We start from the raw sequence: 20,476 nt of genomic DNA, 5'->3' as shown, positions 1-20,476 counted from the left end.
AGGTAACAAGTTATCCTCACTTCTCCATGTCTATGATTTATATATACAGAACTGGAGCAACAAATGAAAATTTATGCTGAGGTTGGGATTTGAATCCAGATTTCCTGCTCACTAGGCAGACGCAATATCCACTACGCCACTGTGGCACAGTGGATATGCACAACTGCACTTACTACCCTGTTACACTTCCCTTCTCAGTCCAAATTCCCATTCGTGTCAGCCCACTTGGTGTTTCCCCCAAACTTGGAACAGCTTTCCATACGCCTTCCAGCTGTATTCAATAACACCTTAGCATAGGATGAAACAGAGGAGTCACCTTAAACCCAGGTGTAGGTGCTTGAATCAAATGGCACTGTCTGGTTCCGGACATATCTGTGATGTATGTATGGAGACTGAAGTGACGAATGGAAATTTGTACCAACACCGAGATTCGAACATGGGTCTTCTGCTCTCTACACAGAGGCATTAACCACTACACCACACTGGCACAGTGGCTTTGCACAACTACACAGACTACTGTAGCATGCCTCCTGTCAGACACAGATTCTCACCTTCTATCACACACTATCGATATAGTGCCCCTGCTCATTAGCCTCACTACTCGTGGCATCTCGGCGATTCCAATAAGAGTTAGAGCTCGGTGTGCATCTGCACTGAAGGGATCATTGGCTGTCGTAACCTTAATTGTATATGTGGTGTCAATTCTTTGGGACCAGCTATGTTTAGATTGAGCTTTAGCATTTCCTTTTTCACGTTTTCTGGTTTTCCTACAACATTCAAACTTCTGGTGTTCCGGGCCCCAATTCGTAGAACATTACCCGTTTGTTGGTTATTCAATCTTTTTCCCATGGTCACCTCCCCCGTGGCAGTCCCCTCCTGGATATATATCACATGTTAGGAAACTAAAGTTTTGGCTCAGAATCTATTTTCAGGATACTAGATACCAACAATATATGAATGAATTAGTTTGACCTAGTCAAATTAGCAGTCATATCCCCAAATATTCCCTAGTGACCCAACAAAAGTGAAGATAGCGAAGCGAGTGGACAAGCAGGGCATTTCTTTCCCTGCAGGTGAATAAAGTTCCACACTCCCAGGCAAAAGGCCCAAGTGTTAGCCTTTGAAGGAAGGAAGGAATGCAGGTAGGTAGTAAGACTAAGGTTTAATACCTTACCAATGATGAGGCCATTAGAAATGTGAAGATTGTCGAAGGATGATGAACGAAATAGGTTGTATGTTTTCAAAGGAACTGTCCTCGCATTTGCTGTAAGTAATTTAGGGAACCACTGAAAACCTCAGAATGGGTGGAGATTTTAAGATTAGAAGCACAGCTCTCCTGAAGGAGTCCAATGTCTTAACCAGTGTGCCACTTTGCAAGATGTCTTTTTGTGATCAGATTCTTTTGTGAAATTTAGCTCACATAATAGAGACAACATGCATTTCCTGAAGACATCAACTTTGTTGTGCTCTTACTTTAAAGTCCTGGCCACTGTGATTTTCTCACCATTAACAGTGAAAGAGAATGAAACTTCCAGGAAGATTAAAACTGTGCACTTGACTGAGACTCAAACTTGGGACCTTTGCCTTTCATGGGCAAGTGCTGTACCAAATGTTGGTTAGCAGCACTTTGATTTCCCAGAAGTAGCTTTGTCTGCCTGTGATGTATTCGCAAAAAGTTTCACGTGAGATGCATATAGTGCCAACCTCGCAAAGTGGTCTAAGGCATTGATAAATGCTTATAATGTGAACGAGAATGTTTTAAAGACTTCAACACAGCATAACATTTCCTTCTTTCCTAGAAGTTTAGAGCGATTCTTTGTAATAAAATAATTGCGTAGTTCGAGGCGTAAAAGAGTCGGTGGTAAGTGCTTACATGTGCTTTACATTTGCATGTCTCAATATCCTGATGTGCCAGAGAAAAGGTAAAAGGAAAATCCAAGCTGGAATAACTACAATACTATGGAAACAGATAGACTGCTGCTCACCATATGGAGAAGACATTGGTTTGCAGATAGTCTCAGTATGTCTGTCTGTGACTCAGTGTTGCCTCTATGCAGTGAGTAGCAGTCTATCTTTTTCATAATATTGTAGCACCGATAGAAGGACTGCTGGGGATGAACCTATCACTGGAACTGAGTATGGCCCCAAACACTTGCTGCTACATAAAGTAAAATCATAGCATCTGGTAACAATCATCCATAATACAACTACACGAAGAAAAAGAAATTAAAGCTTTGAACAGATAGAAAAAGAATCTAGAATAACCTCAGCATATACTGAGGCTACAAAAGTCATGGGATAGTGACACGCTAGACATGGGCAAACTCGTTCATCCTTGGGAACTAGTTCACTGGTGATCGCTCTTTTTTGGGAACCGTTCATTTTTACTCGTTCACCGTTCATTTGTGGATGGTATATGGTTTTTATGAAAAATTTAAAATTAGTAGCATAGGTGAGTGAAGGATGGAAGGTACCAAGAGGGGGCACTTGCCTCCCCCCCCTGGAGTACAGAGTTCTTATTCATGACAGAATTCTCATACACTTGTAGAAGTAATTTCCGTGGTTTAGCCAACTGTAGCGTTATGTGGCTGATAGCAGTGAAATAATATAAGGTGGCGCACGAAAAACCGGGCACGAGTAGACTGCTCGCCAATTTTGCACAATTTGGTGATCGCTACAAGAAGAATAGACGTAATAATTAGGCAGTAAAGAAATAACAAATGAGCTACTGCAAACAAGAACCTCGAAACAATAGATGACGATTAATGGGCGACAGTGAGCACTCTAGTACCTGGGCCACTTTTTCGTGCACCACACTATACCACAGAAATAATAATGTTGAAGGTGTCATATTCTCTTTACAAAATATGAGACCAGACACTTGATTATGGGGCGCGGGCTTCGTTCAGTTGTATGTCGGTCTGTCTTCCATAACAATGAACATGCTGTTTTACCTTAGATCGAAAAGACTGAAAATGGCAACGCGCGTGTCTCGTGCCAACTTCCTTTGCACGTGTAATAACAAAAACTTGTCTTTTTATAAGTATGTCTTCTGCTGCTTATTGAAATAATGAAGTAAGCGGATGTGCCCTTTTGTTACATGGAAAGATGTATGTATTACATACGACATAATTTTTTATATAATTTATGTAATTATAAAATACATCTTAATTGGCGGTTGTGGACGCTGAATAGAATACGAAAAAACCAGAAGTCCAGAGTTCAAGAAAAGTTTGAAACAGATCTAGAATGGGCGTGTGCAGCGAACTATACGGACAACTCGATACTGAACTAATTAGGAGAAGTCGGCTGTGGAACTGCGACTATTGGCCAAGCGATGAAGACGAGACTGACCCAGGGAAACAGAGACAAAGACAGACGGGACCGGGACCGGGACTGGGACTGAGGCTGGAATGAGACCGAACGTTTCCCATTCCCGGGAACTATAAGTGACTGAAGTGAACTGAGAGAGACAGTTCCTTACAATTTGTTCCTCGCGCCTTCGGTTCATCTTGGTGAACTATTCCTTTGGACCCATTAGTTTGCAAACGACCCATCTCTAATTTACGCGAGTTTAAGGTGACCCACCGTTTTGTAAGAGGTCTCTTCAGAAAAATTACAAACATTTATTGATGTAAAGTATCTGCCTAAACAGTTACCATTACACCTATTCTAAACATATACCATTTATTGATTGTTTACTTTTTTATAATACAAAGAGAAATAAAATAAACAAAAAGAAATTTTTTACATTAATTTTTATCTTCACAGCCTCTTTCACTTAGCCTGTCATCTGTGGTACTGCTATTTTTAATTATCGTCATCATCCTAACAGGGCAACTGTGAAACTTGTATCTTCTTTGTCACAAATATTTGGCTGTTTCTTCTGAATATGATATTTTTCTTGAACACACAGCAGACTTTGCTTCTATACTGACATGAGTGTTACAGTGTATTTTGCTACAAAAACATAGTATCTGTGCACTGCTCTTCCATTGGCAGAGTAGAACCAGCAGCTGACACATCCCCTTTCATTTGCATCATACCTCATGGCGAGTGTCGGCAACATTACTGCTCGAAACTCATAAGTACTCCGCTGGCCCCAGTCTAGACTTTTAGTGTCTCCTGCAGAAGTGTATGACATTGTTGAGTATTTGACCAATTTTAAAGTCAGTTCGATTTCGAGTATAAATGGATTCAGGCAAACTGAGGTTTAAACATGGTAGATGTTCTTAAAAAGCCAAAGTACGTAGTGTACATGCCTATGGTTGGCACAAGACAAAATTTTCTTCCCCTCTCCATTCATCTCCACACACTCATTATAGTTCTCAGCAAAGCTCATGTCACTGTACCTCCTCCAAACCTCCCATAGTGCTGTGTTTGAGCAACAGTGAAACACAGACAGCTGTGTCTTCTGTGGTGCAGCTCATATGTAACAACAGCGACTAATACATAAATAAAAGACAGCAGTCACAATTCAGTCCAGTCCTCGAACTTTCGCTTGTCCCACGGTCTCATGCTGTCTGTTGGTACTATTTCCACAAAGTGGTCTCTGCTATAATTTATTCTTGCAATAACAACTGAAGTCAGCTTACTGTGATTTGTTTAGTTTGTTAGAGATTTGATTCCAGATTAATTTTCTTTCTCGTTTCATCTGAATGTCATCATCTTCTTCTAAAGCTGATTAAAAGCCAGCAATGTTTTCCCCCAGTATTCTAATGTATAAACAACAGAATTTTCGTTTGCAATGCACTTCGTAAATCATTAGTTCTTCATAACCATGTCAAAACTGACTAGGGTTCAGAATCATTCAATGGTTTTTGAAGGACAAGATTTTCACTTTTGAATGTTACCTTTACTTAAAAAGCAGCATAAATGTCTGTATGTGGTATCCACACATGTATGAGAACGTCTATTGCAAACCTATTCAAATACAACAGAAGTTTAAATCAAACAATGGAGAATCCAGGATGGAATGTTACAATATTATCAGAAGGAAAGTTGCTACTCACTGTATAGCAGAGATGCTGAGTAGCTGATAGACACAACAAAAAGACACTCACAATTAAAGCTTTCGGACATTGGCCTTCATCAACAATACACACACATATGCGCGCGCATCTCACGCACGCACGCAACTCACATGCGCGCGATCAACTCTCGTGCACGACTACAGTCTCAGGCAACTAACGCTGTTTCCTCCTATGTTTCACAAAATTGTCAATTTTTTAAGCAGCACTTTAGACTGTTGTTGTGGTCCATAGTTCGTTAGTTTCTCACATATCCATCAATTGCACTAGCACTAAGAGTCAAATGTCATGTGACAGATCAAACAAGATAAATACTATATCAAGTGCTTGTGCTTATCTGGAAACCTCGAGTCTATTCGAATGGATGCCTTGTTTGCTAAGTTCTACCCTTTGGAACTCTTCAAAATAAGTTGGTACGAAACCTCTCCTGTCAAAGCTTCATTTGTAAATGGAAGGTGAAAATACTGTAAAAACATTTACCTCAGCAACATAGTTTTCGAATGATGAATTTGTGAAAAAAACTCTCATCTTATAATCGGGTAAATATGGTATACAGATGGCGGTAGTATCGTGTACACAGGGTGTAAAAGGGCAGTGCATTATTTGTACTCAGGTGATTCTTGTGAAAAGGTTTGTGATGTCTTTATAGCCACATGATGGAAATTAAGACTTTGAGCGCAGAACGGTAGTTGGAGCTAGACATATGGGACATTCCATTTTTCAAATCATTAGGGAAGTATATATCCTGATATCCAGAGTGTCAAGAGCATGCTGAGAAAAGGTGAAAGCTAATGTAAAATGTGAATTAGCCATCTGGAGATGAACCTTTCGGTTCGAAACCTGTAATGGCACTATTTATATAAATAAATAGCATTGGAAAAAGTGGCTGGTTGCTGTAATCTTCTATGTAATAGTCAACCTGTACATGAGAATAACAAATTTCAAGCATTGTATCTCACCACTGTCAACGCAGTGGTTGAAGACCTTCACTTAACAACTGAGAGCAGTGGTGTTGGTGTAGAGTTGCCAGTGCTAACAGACAAGCAATACCATATGAAATAACCACAGAAATCAGTGACAGCAAACGATAGATGTGCCTTTGCTAACAGCACAATATCACCTGCAGTGCCTCTCCTGGGCATGTAACTATGTCGGTTGGACCCTAGATCACTGGAAAACAGTGACTTGGTCAGGTGAGTCACAATTTCTATTGGTAAGAGCTAATGGTATGGTTAGAGCATGGTGCAAACCCCACGAAGCCATGGACCCAAGTTGTCAACAACAAAGCCAGGGACCCAAGTTGTCAACAAGGCACTGTGCAAACTGGTGGTTCTATAATGGTCTGTGCTGTGTTTAGTGAGGAATGGACTGGTTGTCACTGGAAATGGTTATGTTTGGACACCTGGAGACCATTTACAGCCATTCAACTACATGTTCTCAAATAACCATGGAATTTTTATGGATGGCTGTTCACTATGTCGCCAGGCCACAGTTGTTCATGGCTTGTTTGAAGATCAGAGGCAGCATGACTCAATATTTCTGCATGGAATTTCCAGTGACTTGTTGAGTCCATGCTACGTCAAGTTGATCCACTATGCTGGACAAAAGGTGGTCCAACCGGATATTAGAAAGTATCCCACGTCTTTTGTCACCTCGGTATATTTGGCTGTTTTTTTGTCATGTCATTGAATATAAATATTTTCACTCTGTGCAGTTCTATGATTAAATTTTCGAGGGTGATTTGTGGCACATGTAATAAAGATTCAGTAAATTAAATTCAGTAAATTACCCATTTGCTTTGGCTTCATGTAAATAGGTATTATTGAATTGTTAGTATACTTCATCACTTTATCCATTTTGAAAGAAACGTCAGAAACTGCTTCATGTCTCTAAACAGTTTTTCCATTTTATACAATTCAAAATATGTTAATAGATGCATAATGGCGTAATGTACTCCGTCTGCTTCTAACAGTAATGTGTAATAATCTTACAAAATGTGGTTGGTCACTTATTATACAGCTTCTACTTCGATGAATCTACTCATAGTTTGCAGAGGTGAAATCTGGTCCCATAGATTGGGTTGTTTCTGTCACTAGGTGGTAGGATCACAATTTTGTTATCTTCTATTCAAAGCAACACTGGTAACCGTAAAATATACATCTGGAAATATACAAAAAAACTGAGTGTTCATTTTACAAAGTCATTTGCTGTTATGTAACAGTTTCTCATCTAACACATTTAGATCAATATGAAAACTGCCAGTCCTGAGTATTGCATATAGAAAAGTGATATGGCATTATTGGTTGTCAGATCCATCCCAGATTGGTATCTTTAACTACTAGTTGGAGGTGGTTTCTTCCCATGCGTACAACGACCCCTTTCCTCACAGTATGTTAAAAGTGTATTTTTTGAGTGTTTCCGACTGTAATGAATGTAGGTCTGGTGCGGCATCACATTTGTATAGATTACGATAATTATGATAAGTCAGACCCTGTACCTGAATCTCTCTCTCTCTCTCTCTCTCTCTCTCTCTCTCTCTCTCTCTCTCTCTCTCATAGCACCAAGACAGTTGAAACAGAGAAGGGGTAAAATTTCTAGTACTGCTAGTAGCCTCAAATAAAGTAGAAAAGTCTTCACTTCTTCAGACAAGAGGGAGGAGTGGGTGGGTGGGGTGGGGGTAGGGGTGGGGGGGGGATGGTGGGGAGAGAGAGAGAGAGAGAGAGAGAGAGAGAGAGAGAGAGAGAGAGAGAGATTCTTTTTAAAGCACTGACAAGATTACTCATTTTTAAAGAATCTTGAGCTTTTAAAATAGCCTTTCCCACAATGTAACAGATGTGTATAAAACTATAGTCCAATTAAAATTACTTGATGGTTGACATGTCGCTTGCCACTACAGTGTTGCCACATCGGCTGCTGGCTGCTGCTCAGTTGTAGGTGACTCACAAACGTGGCAGGTTGCTTAACAAATGTTATTAATGTACAACATGGAGCAATGTTGGAAGCAGTGTCCATGAGGTATGGCAGAAATGTGAGCTGCTCTGTTAATAAATAATTTTAAATGATCAGTGACTGAACAGTGGCAGGCAAAGTGTTTTATGGTCTTGAATTTAAACTCGTCCTAACCTATCCACAACCTCATGACATGCAGTGTATCTGAGAAAACTACCGTCAACAATCTGAGGTAGAATTAAAATCCCAATCTCTTTGTTCATGGACGTTAAAGATAACAACTACGAACAAACTCCAGACAGAAAAATTTCAGTTTCAGTGCTAGAAGCAAACTGTAATTTCTTGTGATCATTGGTTACCTGAAACTACCCTCACACTGGCTGCATGAGCTGCCGCATTACCAACTGATGAGGAGTCTTGTTGGCACTAGGTTGCAGATTATAGGCGACACTGACAGATTCTAAATGGAAAAAGAATGATAGGAAGAAAAATAAGAACAAATGAAACAATCAGTACAACAATTGGAATGATGCTACAAAGCATTAGAAATTAAAAAAAAAAAAAAAAAACCATTTAAACCAGTGAATCGAATAAAAATAATAATCGAAGACTTTTGATTAGATTTAGAAATAAACAAACATCTAACTACATTTGACGAGATTCGAACCATGACCTTCTACATACCAGGTTTGAATGCTAACCACTGTGCTTTGCTACTATTCTACTGTAGATTGTAGTATTTGACTGATACCCAGTTGCAAAGATGAATTGTAAACTTCAGAACTTGAGCTTCACGGAATTTTGTGCAGAGGTTATCTAACGTAAGCTGATCTCTGTGATTATCTACATCTACATCTACATTTATACTCCGCAAGCCACCCAACGGTGTGTGGCGGAGGGCACTTTATGTGCCTCTGTCATTACCTCCCTTTTCTGTTTCAGTTGCATGTGGTTCGCGGGAAGAATGACTGTCTGAAAGCCTCCGTGCGCGCTCTAATCTCTCTAATTTTACGTAATAACTGTAATGTGATGCTAAATTGTGTCTTGTGCGGAAGGATCCAGTAATATATCATGTGTGATGAAATACGAAAACAAAATAAAAGGGCCAAACCCAAAACTCAGGATCCAAACACACAAAGAAAGAAAGTGGGACAAGAAATTGTAAGTGAAATGACCAATTTTTGTGACAGTTTGGCAATAGGTAATGGTTCGGATATGATGTTGAAGGCTCTGATTGGAGGAAACCAACACGAACTTGTGAATTGTCAGCTATCAAGTTATTTTAATCAAACTGTAGTGAGCCACCTCAGCTTCACACAGCCGGCACTAAATATTTACAGCCGGATGACTTGTTTATAATATGTATGATACACACAAACTTTTCTTGTGAATCAGTCTGTCTATTAGCAAAACCTGTATCAAAATCCCTGCAGTAGCTCCTTAGATTAGCCGAAACATGTGGACCGAAAAATGCTGTGGGGGAATTTTATAATATTTAGAGCGTAGTTACTTTTACGAAAGTTCAGATCACCATGTATGCCCCCATTATTGAAAGACGGTGATTTCTTTAGTTTTGTGAGGTACTGTGAATGATTTCTGAAATTAATTTTAATTTTTCAGTGCCCTAATCTCAATAGCACTGTTTTTTGTACAAGTATGCTTTCCATTTCTTTTAAATAATATTGCTGTCTATGATGTAGAAGATAGATTTGTTAGCAACATTATTTTGTCCACATGAAATAGTCTTCTATTTTACCTATTAATTATTAGTATGGTGTACAGAAACAAGCTTTTTGAGGGTTGCTACCCATCCTATGTATCATAATACTTGTTGTGTTGTGACACACTTCTGTAAAAGCATCGTATATATGAAATTTAGATGAAAAATTGAAATGAAAATGGGCGCCGAAATGTCTAAGGCGCTGCAGTCATGGACTGTGCGGCTGGTTCCGGCGGAAGTTGCAGTCTTCCCTCGGGTGTGTGTGTGTGTGTGTGTCCTTAGGATAATTTAGGTTAAGTAATGTGTAAGCTTAGACATTCTCCGGAATGTTTTGATTGCAAGAAAATTTTGTGCAAAGGTGGCCCTACACAGAAGGAAACCAATGATGTACGGACAGCTGCTGTGACTTAATTGAAGCGGAGAATGCAGACAATTATTTTCTGGACCAAATCATTGGTTATGAGACGCAATGCAGAAATTCACACAAAGGGTCAAAACTTTGATGACATAATATATAAAAGCCATTGTGATGTAAGAGTCAAAAAAACATCCAAAAGAAGGATTTTTCTGACAGTTTCAGATGGTTGTATGAATGTTGTGTGTGTGTCATATTCAATTGGAGGAAGGCTGAAACATTAAAACAAACATCTTAACGTTTTTTTGATATAGTCTCAAATTTCTGGACTGAAAGGGTACACTGCTAAACAGGGACATATACCGTATTTACTCGAATCTAAGCTGCACTTCTTTTTCCGGTTTTTTGTAATCCAAAAAACCACCTGCGGCTTAGAATCGAGTGCAAAGTAAGCGGAAGTTCTGAAAAATGTTGGTAGATGCCGCCACAACTAACTTCTGCCGTCGAATATATGTAGCGCTACACAGGCATGCTTTGCAGGCACAAAGATAAATACTGGCGCCAAAACCTCTGCGTCACTAAATAAATTAAAAAAAAAGGTGGAAAATGAGCTTTTTTCCTTCGCCCCGAGTTTCGATCACTGCATTTTCATACATTATCCATCGAAGTAAGAACAAATTCCCTATTGTTCATCTTCGAATGTTGCAGCGTTTCAATGTACTACGAAAATCCGACTGGCAAGACTGTTAGGGATGTTTGTCAGTATGGCCAACTCTACATTCTGAATTTATTCCTACCTATGAGAAGAGATGGTTGCTAATAGGAACTTTTATGAATTGTGAATCACATGCAGTATTCTCTTCACCATAAGAATAACATGAATGTAAACATTTTGCCACGTATTCTTTCGTGTTTGCTGCTATCTCATTTAAATTCCGTCTGCCTAATAAACTATGAAACTAGAGTGAGACAACAGCAAACGCGGAAGAATATACGTATCATGTCACGTTTATATTCGTATTATGTGTAATAGTGATACAGTCAGAAATGAAGCACGGCAATTGACTAGATTTTTAGATCTAAGATGACTCTATTTCTGTGCAGAATGTAATGTACTAAAGAGGCGTCTGCAAAGATTTTCAAACGGAGAAAGATTTTCGCTAAACTCTCGTTCAGAACATCATCTATCATACACAGTCTATTATTTGGTTGTTGTTGATCATTATCAAAGAAGGCAGCAGTGTAAGTGACAACAAATAGCAGTCTCTTGCCATTGTTTCGCTAATGAGACGATTTCTCCCCCTCTCTCTCTCTCTCTCTCTCTCTCTCTCTCTCTCTCTCTCTCTCTGCTCTCTCTCTCGCCCTCTCGCCCCCACTCCTCTCCCCCCCCTCCCCCTCCTCTCCCACCCTCTCCCCTCCTCTCCCACCCTCCCCCCTCCTCTCCCACCCTCCCCCCTCCGTCCCACCCTCCCCCCTCCTCTCCCACCCTCCCCCTCCTCTCCCCCCTCCCCCCTCCTCTCCACCCTCCCCCTCCTCTCCACCCTCCGCCCTCCTCTCCCACCCTCCCCCCTCTCTCTCTCCTCCCCTCCCCCCTCCTCTCTCTCCCTCCCCCTCCCCCCTCTCTCTCTCCCCTCCCCCTCCCCCCTCCTCTCTCTCCCTCCCCCTCCCCCCTCCTCTCTCTCCCTCCCCTCCTCTCTCTCCCTCCCCCTCCCCCCTCTCTCTCTCCCTCCCCCTCCCCCTCCTCTCTCTCTCCTCCCCTCCCCCCTCCTCTCACGCTCCCTCCCCCTCCCCCTACTCTCTCTCTCCCTCCCCCTCCCCCCTACCTCTCTCTCTCCCCTCCCCCTCCCCCCTACTCTCTCTCTCCCTCCCCCTCCCCCCCTACTCTCTCTCTCCCTCCCCTCCCCCTACTCTCTCTCTCCCTCCCCCTCCCCCTACTCTCTCTCTCCCTCCCCCTCCCCCTACTCTCTCTCTCCCTCCCCCTCCCCCCTACTCTCTCTCTCCCTCCCCCTCCCCCCTACTCTCTCTCTCCCTCCCCCTCCCCCCTACTCTCTCTCTCCCTCCCCCTCCCCCCTACTCTCTCTCCCTCCCCCTCCCCCCTACTCTCTCTCGCTCCCCTCCCCCTACTCTCTCTCCCTCCGCCTCCCCCCTACTCTCCCTCCCCCTCCCCCTCCCCCTCCCCCCTACTCCTCTCTCTCTCTCTCTCTCTCTCTCTCTCTCTCTCTCTCTTTCTTTTTTTTTTTTAAGCGGCGGTAGCACGCACAGAAGCAAGCCATGCCGCGAGCGGCGACAAGCTGTAAACACTCATTATCAGAATGCAACAAACAATGCATGACACAGTACAGTAATGCATCTTCAGCTTAAAGTGATGTAAAATACCTATAACAAAGAGAACGGCACTTATCAGATCAAAGGAAAATAAGCAATCAATTCAAACCAGACGAAGCACGTGAAAAAGGAAGGGTACCTGTATAAATACGGACGGAGCGCCTGACACGTAGCAATGGCTACCTGGTAAAGCTTAACTGCTAAGCTTACGTCTCGAACCAAACTACTGTAGCATTCATTCGACCTAAATTGTGTCTCATATTCGATTTAGAGGTGCGGCCTAAAAGTTTTCTCTCCCCTTGAATTTCGAGTATCATTTTTCAGGTGCGGCTTAGATTTGAGTGTGGCTTCGATTCGAGTAAATACGGTATGCTTTTGCAAAATGAGATCATGAGATATTTTTTAATCTAGAGCAGTTCTGTAAAACAACCCTTTTTGTTTAAACAGCTCACTCTCAGTAATCCTGTATGCCATATCTGTAATTAGTGAAAGTGTCTGCCTAAATTTTTGTTTGTTATTATGCACTTCATAATGTAAGTATTTGTATCTCCTGTATTTTGGTTATCTAATTTCCTCCTAACTTTTTTCCTCTGTATTTCACAATACTCTAATTTTTATAGTGCACAGTTTTTTACTATGTAATGAAACCTCACAAATTTGGACTCATTGTTCATATTATTGAACTATATAAATGTTTTCTTAGTTATCTGGAGCTATAATTAGGAAAATAACATACAGTGTATGTAGTGATTAAATCAAAACAAGATAGGAAGTTAGAGTAAAGAAAACAACTCACTGAATAATAGTCAATGGCAACGTATCTGGGCTGAAACTTTGCTAGCCTTCATTTGGATGTATCCCCCCCCCCCCCCCCCCTCTCTCTCTCTCTCTCTCTCTCTCTCTCTCTCTCTCTCTCTCTCTCTCTCTCTCTCTCTCTCTCTGTGTGTGTGTGTGTGTGTGTGTGTGTGTGTGTGTGTGTGTGTGTGTGTGTGTCAGTCAGTCAGTCAGTCAGTCAGTCAGTCCCCCCTCCCCCCCCCCCCCCCACTATCCCTACTGCCCCTTACCCCACCCCTCCCTCACTCTGTAGAGCTACATTGTGCCACCTGATCACACTTTGCTAGAGCTGCAGTTCTGCCACTTCTTGTGTGGATGGAGGAGAAAGGTAGAGGCACAGGTTTAGGGAAGGGTGGCTGACAGCTGGGAGGGAGGCAACAGTTGCACAGAATACGAATTTGGTAGAGAGAGATGCATTAGGTACACGGAACAGGAATGCGGCAAGGGCATCAGCACTGGTGAGTCGGTGCAGCCCACGATAACAGTGACAAGTAGGAGTGGATCGGTTGGGGCTAACAGAATGCAGGAAAAGGAAACTGCAGAGAAGAGGGAGTGGGTGCAGTGTGAGTTAAGTTAGGGTCCGAGGGCAGAGTGGAGGTGAGTGTAGAGCAGGGCTTGCAGAGATGGGGGGGGGGGGGGCAAGATTTCAGAATGTCTTGCCACTGGGTTGTCAGCTCTATATTTGGTAGGACCACTGGTTGGTGGTCATGCCCACATAAAATTCTGTGCAGAATATATGATTGCTTTCGCATATGGTCCTGCCTGTGCTAGGATAGGATAAGCCAGTGACAGAACTTGTGTGGGATTTGCTGAATGAGGGTATTGGGCAGCTCTTGCACCTGGGTCTTCTGCAGGGGTATGAACCATGGGGCAAGGGATTGGGAGACAGTGTGACGTAAGTACGGAGCAGCATATTGTCTATATTGTGGGGCTGGCTGAATAGCACTTTGGGAAGGGTGGGAATTATTGTGGGTAGGATGTTCCTCATCTTTGAGCAGGAAGCTGGTGAAGCCGTGGTGAATGATGATACTGGGTGATAAGGGGGTGCTCCTTTGCAGTTAATTTTTGGGGTTGTGCGAGGATTAGGGGTGAGGGTATGGTTTGGGAAATATATCTGCAGGTTGGTTTTGAGAACAGTGCTTGCGTGAAGATTTAATAAGACCTTCAGCATACTAGGCAAGGGGATTCTCCTGTATGAGAGTGATGTTTTCAGTGGAGAATGAAAGACTGCTATCAAAATACAGATACTGTTGATGGTTATAGTCTTGACATGGACAGAGGTATGGATGAAGCCAGCAGAGGTGGTAAACATTCAGAAAATTGGCATGTTGGCCTGAGGAGGAACAGGTAAGTGAATTGGAGAGAAGGTGTTGAGGCTGTGGAGGAATGAGGATAGGGTGATGTGGCTCTGGGTCCAGATCAGGAAGGTATCATCAATGAACCTGAACCAAGCAAGGGGTTTTAGAAACTAGGTAGGCTTCCTCCCAGTGGCCCATAAATAGTTTGTTATAGGGGGGTGCTACAAGAGTGGCCATTGCTGTTCTGCAGATTTGTTTGTGTATCTTTTCCTCAAAAGGAGAAGTAGATACATGTGGGGATGCAATTCGTTAACTGTACAAGAAGGTGGAGAGTTTGAAGTCGCAATGATATAGGATGAAGATGTATAGTTTGCTGGTGATAAGGCCATGTACGTGGACATTTTGGTATGTAGGGAGGTGGTCTTAACAGTGATGAGTAATGATCCAGGTGGTGACGTGGTGGAGGATGGTAGAGTCTGTGAAAGAAGTGGCTCATATCTTTAATAAGGGAGTTAGGCTACAGGTAATTGGTTAGGTTCGTTCAGTGAGAGCACAGTAACCAATTACAGTGGGGCATTCAGGGAAGCTGGGTTTACACACATATCAAAAAAAAAATTGCATCACCTCAGTTCCGAGAGTTCCAGAAGCTGCACAGAAAATTGGAATAGAGATCAACATAAACAACATTTCCATCCTTTTTATTGCTCATGAAAACCACACATTGCATGTTGTACCACCATACAGTGATACCTTCAGAGGTATTTCTGTACACACTGGTACCTCTAATACCCAGTAGCACATCTTCTTGCGTTGATACTTGCCTATATTCATCATGGCATACTATCCACAAGTTCATCAAGGCACTGTCGGTCCAGATTGTCCAACTCCTCAACAGCAATTCGATGTAGATCCCTCAGTCGTTGGTGGGTCATGTCGTCCATAAACAGCCCTTTTCAATCTATCCCAGCCATGTTCGATAGGGTTCATGTCTAGAGAACATACTGGCTACTCTAGTTGAGCGATGTCATTATCCTGAAGGAAGTCATTCACAAGATGTGCACAAAGGGGGCACGAATTGTCCATGAAGACAAATGCCTCACCAGTACGCTGCCGATATGGTTGCACTATCGGTCGGAGGATGGCATTCATGTATCGTACAGCTATTACGGTGCCTTCCATGACCACCAGCAGTTTGTCGGCCCCACATAATCCCACCTTAAAATGTGAAGGAACCTCCACCTTGCTGCACTTGCTGAACAGTGTGTCTTAGGCGTTCAGCCTGACTGTGTTGCCTTCAAACACATCTCTGGCAATTGTCTGGTTGAAGGCATATGCGGCACTCAACGGTGACGAGAACGTGATGCCAATCGTGAACGGTCCATTCAGCATGTTGTTGGGCCCATCTATACTGCGCTGCATGGTGTCATGGTTGCAAAGATGGACTTTGCCATGGATGTCGGGAGTGAAGTTGGGCATCATGCAGCCTATTGCGCACAGTTTGAGTCATAACACAATGTCCTGTGGGTGCACAAAAAGCATTGTCCAACATGGTGGTGTTGCTGTTAGGGTTCATCTGAGCCATAATCCATAGGTAGCGGTCATCCACTGCAGTAATAGCCCTTGGGCGGCCTCTGTGAGGCATGTCATCGAAAGTTCCTCTCTCTCTGTATCTCCTCCATGTCCGAACAACATCATGACATAAGACAGGTATTCATAATGCAATACCCTATTGTAATCAGAGAAAACAGTGAGATGAACCTTCACATGTGATGGAACTTGTAGAATTTTTTTCGGTCATGGCTGTTCGGTTGGTTTCCATTGGGGTGATTGGGCCTTCGTTTCCACGCCACACCCACATACCCATGTTTCGTCACTTGTTATAGCCATCTTCAGAAGTTCTGGTTTGTTGTTGACTTCAGTCAGCAATTCCTGATCAGCAGTTCCCGAGCGATGTCGATGCGACGTTGTTTTTGGTCGAAATTCAACACTTTTGGTACAGATTTTGATCCTAAATGTTTCATGCCCAAAACACCCAAAAAATTTGCTTGGCATGAGTCAAAGGATATGCTGACATCATCAACCGCCTCTGTGATGTTAATTTGGCAGTATTACAGCCCCCCCCCCCCCCCCCCCCCCGCATTGTCATCAGTAACTGATGTACTAGAGTGTCCAGGACAGTCATCTTTGTGTCCTTGACCCACTCTGAAACGTTTGTACCACTCTGAAACTCTCGTCTTAATCAAAGTAGTTTCACCAAAAGCCAAGGTCAACATTTCAAGTGTGGTGCTGCACTTTATTCCATTTTTCAAGCAGAGTGTAATGCAGAGTCTTTGATCAATCTTCTTTATAAGTAAAAATTTGCCCAGCACATGAAAACATGTACAATGTTTTGATTGTCAGCAATAAACTAAATGCCCAAAACAGCTGAAAATGCAAACATACTCAGGAATACGCGTACCAAAAAGATTAAAAATAGTTTTGAAAATTGTTGTATAAAGCCCGCAAAATTAAAGTATTCCTGTTGCTTTTTTATCACACCTCATACTTCGTCAAATGATTCAACAACATCTGTTTCTACACATGCTTTTGTGTTAGAGATGTTTTCTGATTATGAAATCTAAACAGCCCTACAGTACTATCCTTGATACCAGTTTTGCGTAATTCGCCTGTATGTCTTTCTGTTACAATCTACAATTTGACTCTTCTTAACGGGAGTAGACAGTGTGGCATCATCAGTGGTGGTCAGTTTTGGATCTGGTGAGTGGTTTTGGTTTTTGGATGTTTCATCTGGCTGAAGTTGTATTGCCATTTTTCTCAATGTCATAAAAAGTCATTATTACCAAACTCTGTCATGCAACACTCTCGGCAGAAACACTGGCATGGATTTTATCAGGTACTTTTAAACTTACTGATTTATATTTACTCCTAACACTCATTGTACTAAAATTGTAATAAGTCACGGAGATATAATTTAACATCTCTTATCATGGTGGCTTCTGTAAGTGAACTAAGCAGGATTTGAGTTTGGTGTATGCTTAAGGGGAATGGAGAAGGGAGCAGATGACTTCAAAATTTTGCAATAAATTAGCTGGGCGCAAATGATGGCTCACTTAATTCCAAGTTATCATGGAATATTATTGAAGTCCAAGTTGGTGAGGGTTTACTTAACTTGTATTTAGTCTTTTAGGTGTCTTAAGTCTTTAAAAACATTTTTAGTTTATTTCCTTAACATGTTATTGATTAATTACAGGAAAAAAATCCATGTAATCCTACTACATAGAAGGAACACATCAGAAGCTTTGATCCTGTCTGCTAATGAAAATTACAGCTTTTCTGCACTTGCTGAAGAATTGCCACTGCGGGCAATAAAGGTACTAACATGTTTATTGAATTACTGTGGTCACAGAATTTCTAATTTCTTCATTGTAAGATATTAAGAGTTTAAGTTCAAATTTCTGTCAGTTTCAGTATTTATAAATATGTAAGTTGTGGGTGCATCTACAGATAGTTGTTAAATGAAACCTAAAACATTTGCAGTCTTTTCTTTATACTCACACCATCACTTGTTTACTCCTTTTGTTAATAAGCAGTGGGGGATTGGTTGGCCATAGCTTGATGGATGGACCAGGTAATGAATGAAGATGTAGAAAATAGTGTTCAAGAGACGTGTGCTTTGACAGACAGACACAGACAGAGAGGGAGGTTGATAGGGCACATCCTGAGGTATCGAGAGATGGTTAATTTGGTAGTGGATGGAAATATAGAAGAGAAAATTGTACAGGAACACAAAGGCTTGAATACAATATATAGGTTCAAATGGACATGGGTTACAGTAGTTGGGTAGTGATGGGGACTTGCATTAAATAGATGGGTGTGGAGAGCTGAATAAAATCAGTCTTTGAATGAAGAAAGTGGCTACATGTTTCAGATTTTAGTAGGTGTCTTACAACTTATCTTGAGAAACTGAAATTAGAGCACTGCTGATAGACACGAAGCAGATTAAGAGACAATTCCTGGTTCTTTAACTGTTTTCTCCTATCATACCTGGCTGGAGTTGACACAGTGCTCCCCAAAGTACTGTCTTGGATTTTGTGGCACTTACTCTCTAACATCTCCCTCTTCATCCTTGCGTCCCCTTGTCCTATAAAAGGCAGGCTCCATCTTTCCAACGTATCCCTCTTTTCTAATTGAGGAAGGAACAGTTATAAAAGTTTGTAAGTAGGATTTCAAACAATGGAAAATCCAGGACAGAATGACCAATATTATGAAAAGGATACATGCTACTCACTATACAGCAGATGCTTAGTTGCGGGCAGTCACAACAAAAAGACTGTCAGCAACCAGAGACTAATCATGTGTTTGTGAGTGTGTGTGTATGTATGTTGCCTATTTCCACTGTAGGCCTTGTTGGCCGTAAGCTCACTTTCTGGTTGTGCCTGTCTGTGACTCAGCATCTCCGCTGTATGGTGAGTAGCAAATAACCTTTCCATATATTGTAAGCAGGATTACCTTGGATATGTTGTGTCTGTATGGAAGGGTGTGCCTGTTCAGGTCTTTGAGAATTTCTGTGATTGCCTTGTGTGTGTCAAACTACTTCTGATTATTTATATTGCTTTTCTTTGTATATGTTCAAGTGTCCTCTGTTAGTCTTTTTGCTGTGAGTTCCACACTGAAGCAGTATTCTAATATAAAACATGCAAATGATTTTTCCACAAGTCTCCTTTGTAAACTGACTGCGTTTTCCTAGTATCGTATCAATGAACCAGTCTCCACAAGCTTTACTATGATTGACCCTATTTCGTAATGCCATTTCATATCCCCCAACCAAATTGTTACATATGAGTATTTGCAAGAGTTACTGATTCCAGTTAGCACTAATTGATGTTGTACTTGGCACTAATTGATGCTGTACTTGTAAGATACTACTATTCTGAGTATTGTGAAGTACCCAATAATATATTTGTACATTTGAAGTAAGTTGCCAGTCTTTGCACCACTTATCTTACCAAGATTTGCCTAGATATTGGTGCAACTTTTTTTCAGATGGTATTTTCGTTATAGATAGCTGCAGCCTCTACAGAAGCTCTCAAGTATATTATAATACTCTCCTGTGGCTGTGCATTGGTATTTATTGGACACATACAATGCACCACATCTCCTCCCCACCTCCACACTGCCTATTATTTCCCCCTCCCCCCGTCTCGCTGACCATCTCAAACTTCCGCATCTCTCTGTCAGTATCCTCTCACCCCTCTGTCAGTCTCATCACCACCCACCCTCCCCCCTCCGGTCCTCATCACCACCCCAAGTCTCCCCATTGCCAATCTCCTCATGCCGCCCCCCCCCCCCCCCCCCCCCCCGACTTCTCACCTCTTCATTTATCCAACACAGTCTTCTTGTCTCCTCATTGCCCTCCAGTCTGCCTGTCTCCTCATTGCCCTCCATTTCAAATTTCCTATATCTACGCCCATCCGCACATTTATCCTCTGCAAAACAGGTTAATAAAGCAGGCCAATACTAATGCCACAGCACAGTTTTTGTGAGGGCAGTCTGTAAAGTAGGGCGTAAAAAAATCTTGTGTTTACACATCTCTGCTCCTCTTTAGGACACACATTCAATCACTTCTACTAGTGTGAGTGAGCCTGCTTCCAAGGTTACAGGCTGTATCCTATCTAACAAAAAATCGTGATGTGTTCTAGCACCTTTTGCATTAACAAATTACTGGCAGAGCTGAAAGAACCAGTAAGTGACAAAAAGTACTGTTTACAATAGGAAATAATGGTTTCAGATTCAGTATTCTCTATTGAGCTCTTAAATGGGGATTTACAGCCATATATTGTAGATTTCAATTGTTTCTCTGCAAAATGTCTTTTCAAGCTATGTTGTGTACAGAAAACTGTAGACGCCGAGTATTTAAAATTGCTATTTCATCTGATCCACTAGGCAGATGCTGCTGTTCGTAACA

At 41.9% G+C, this 20,476-nt stretch overlaps 1 protein-coding gene across 1 annotated transcript in view; it reads left to right on the top strand.

Annotated features, from left to right (window-relative positions):
* Positions 1-20,476, top strand: part of LOC126458329 (meiosis regulator and mRNA stability factor 1) — a 212,592-nt gene that overhangs the window by 33,927 nt on the left and 158,189 nt on the right. Inside the window, exon 6 of the mRNA XM_050095288.1 lies at positions 17,762-17,882. Coding sequence (XP_049951245.1) covers positions 17,762-17,882 — 121 coding nt within the window. The remainder of the gene's footprint in view (positions 1-17,761; positions 17,883-20,476) is intronic.

Source organism: Schistocerca serialis, chromosome 2 (genome assembly GCF_023864345.2).
Source record: "Schistocerca serialis cubense isolate TAMUIC-IGC-003099 chromosome 2, iqSchSeri2.2, whole genome shotgun sequence".
NCBI lineage: Eukaryota > Metazoa > Arthropoda > Insecta > Orthoptera > Acrididae > Schistocerca > Schistocerca serialis.
The sequence above is the reverse complement of the archived record's forward strand: the minus strand, read 5'-3'. Positions and strand labels throughout refer to the sequence as shown.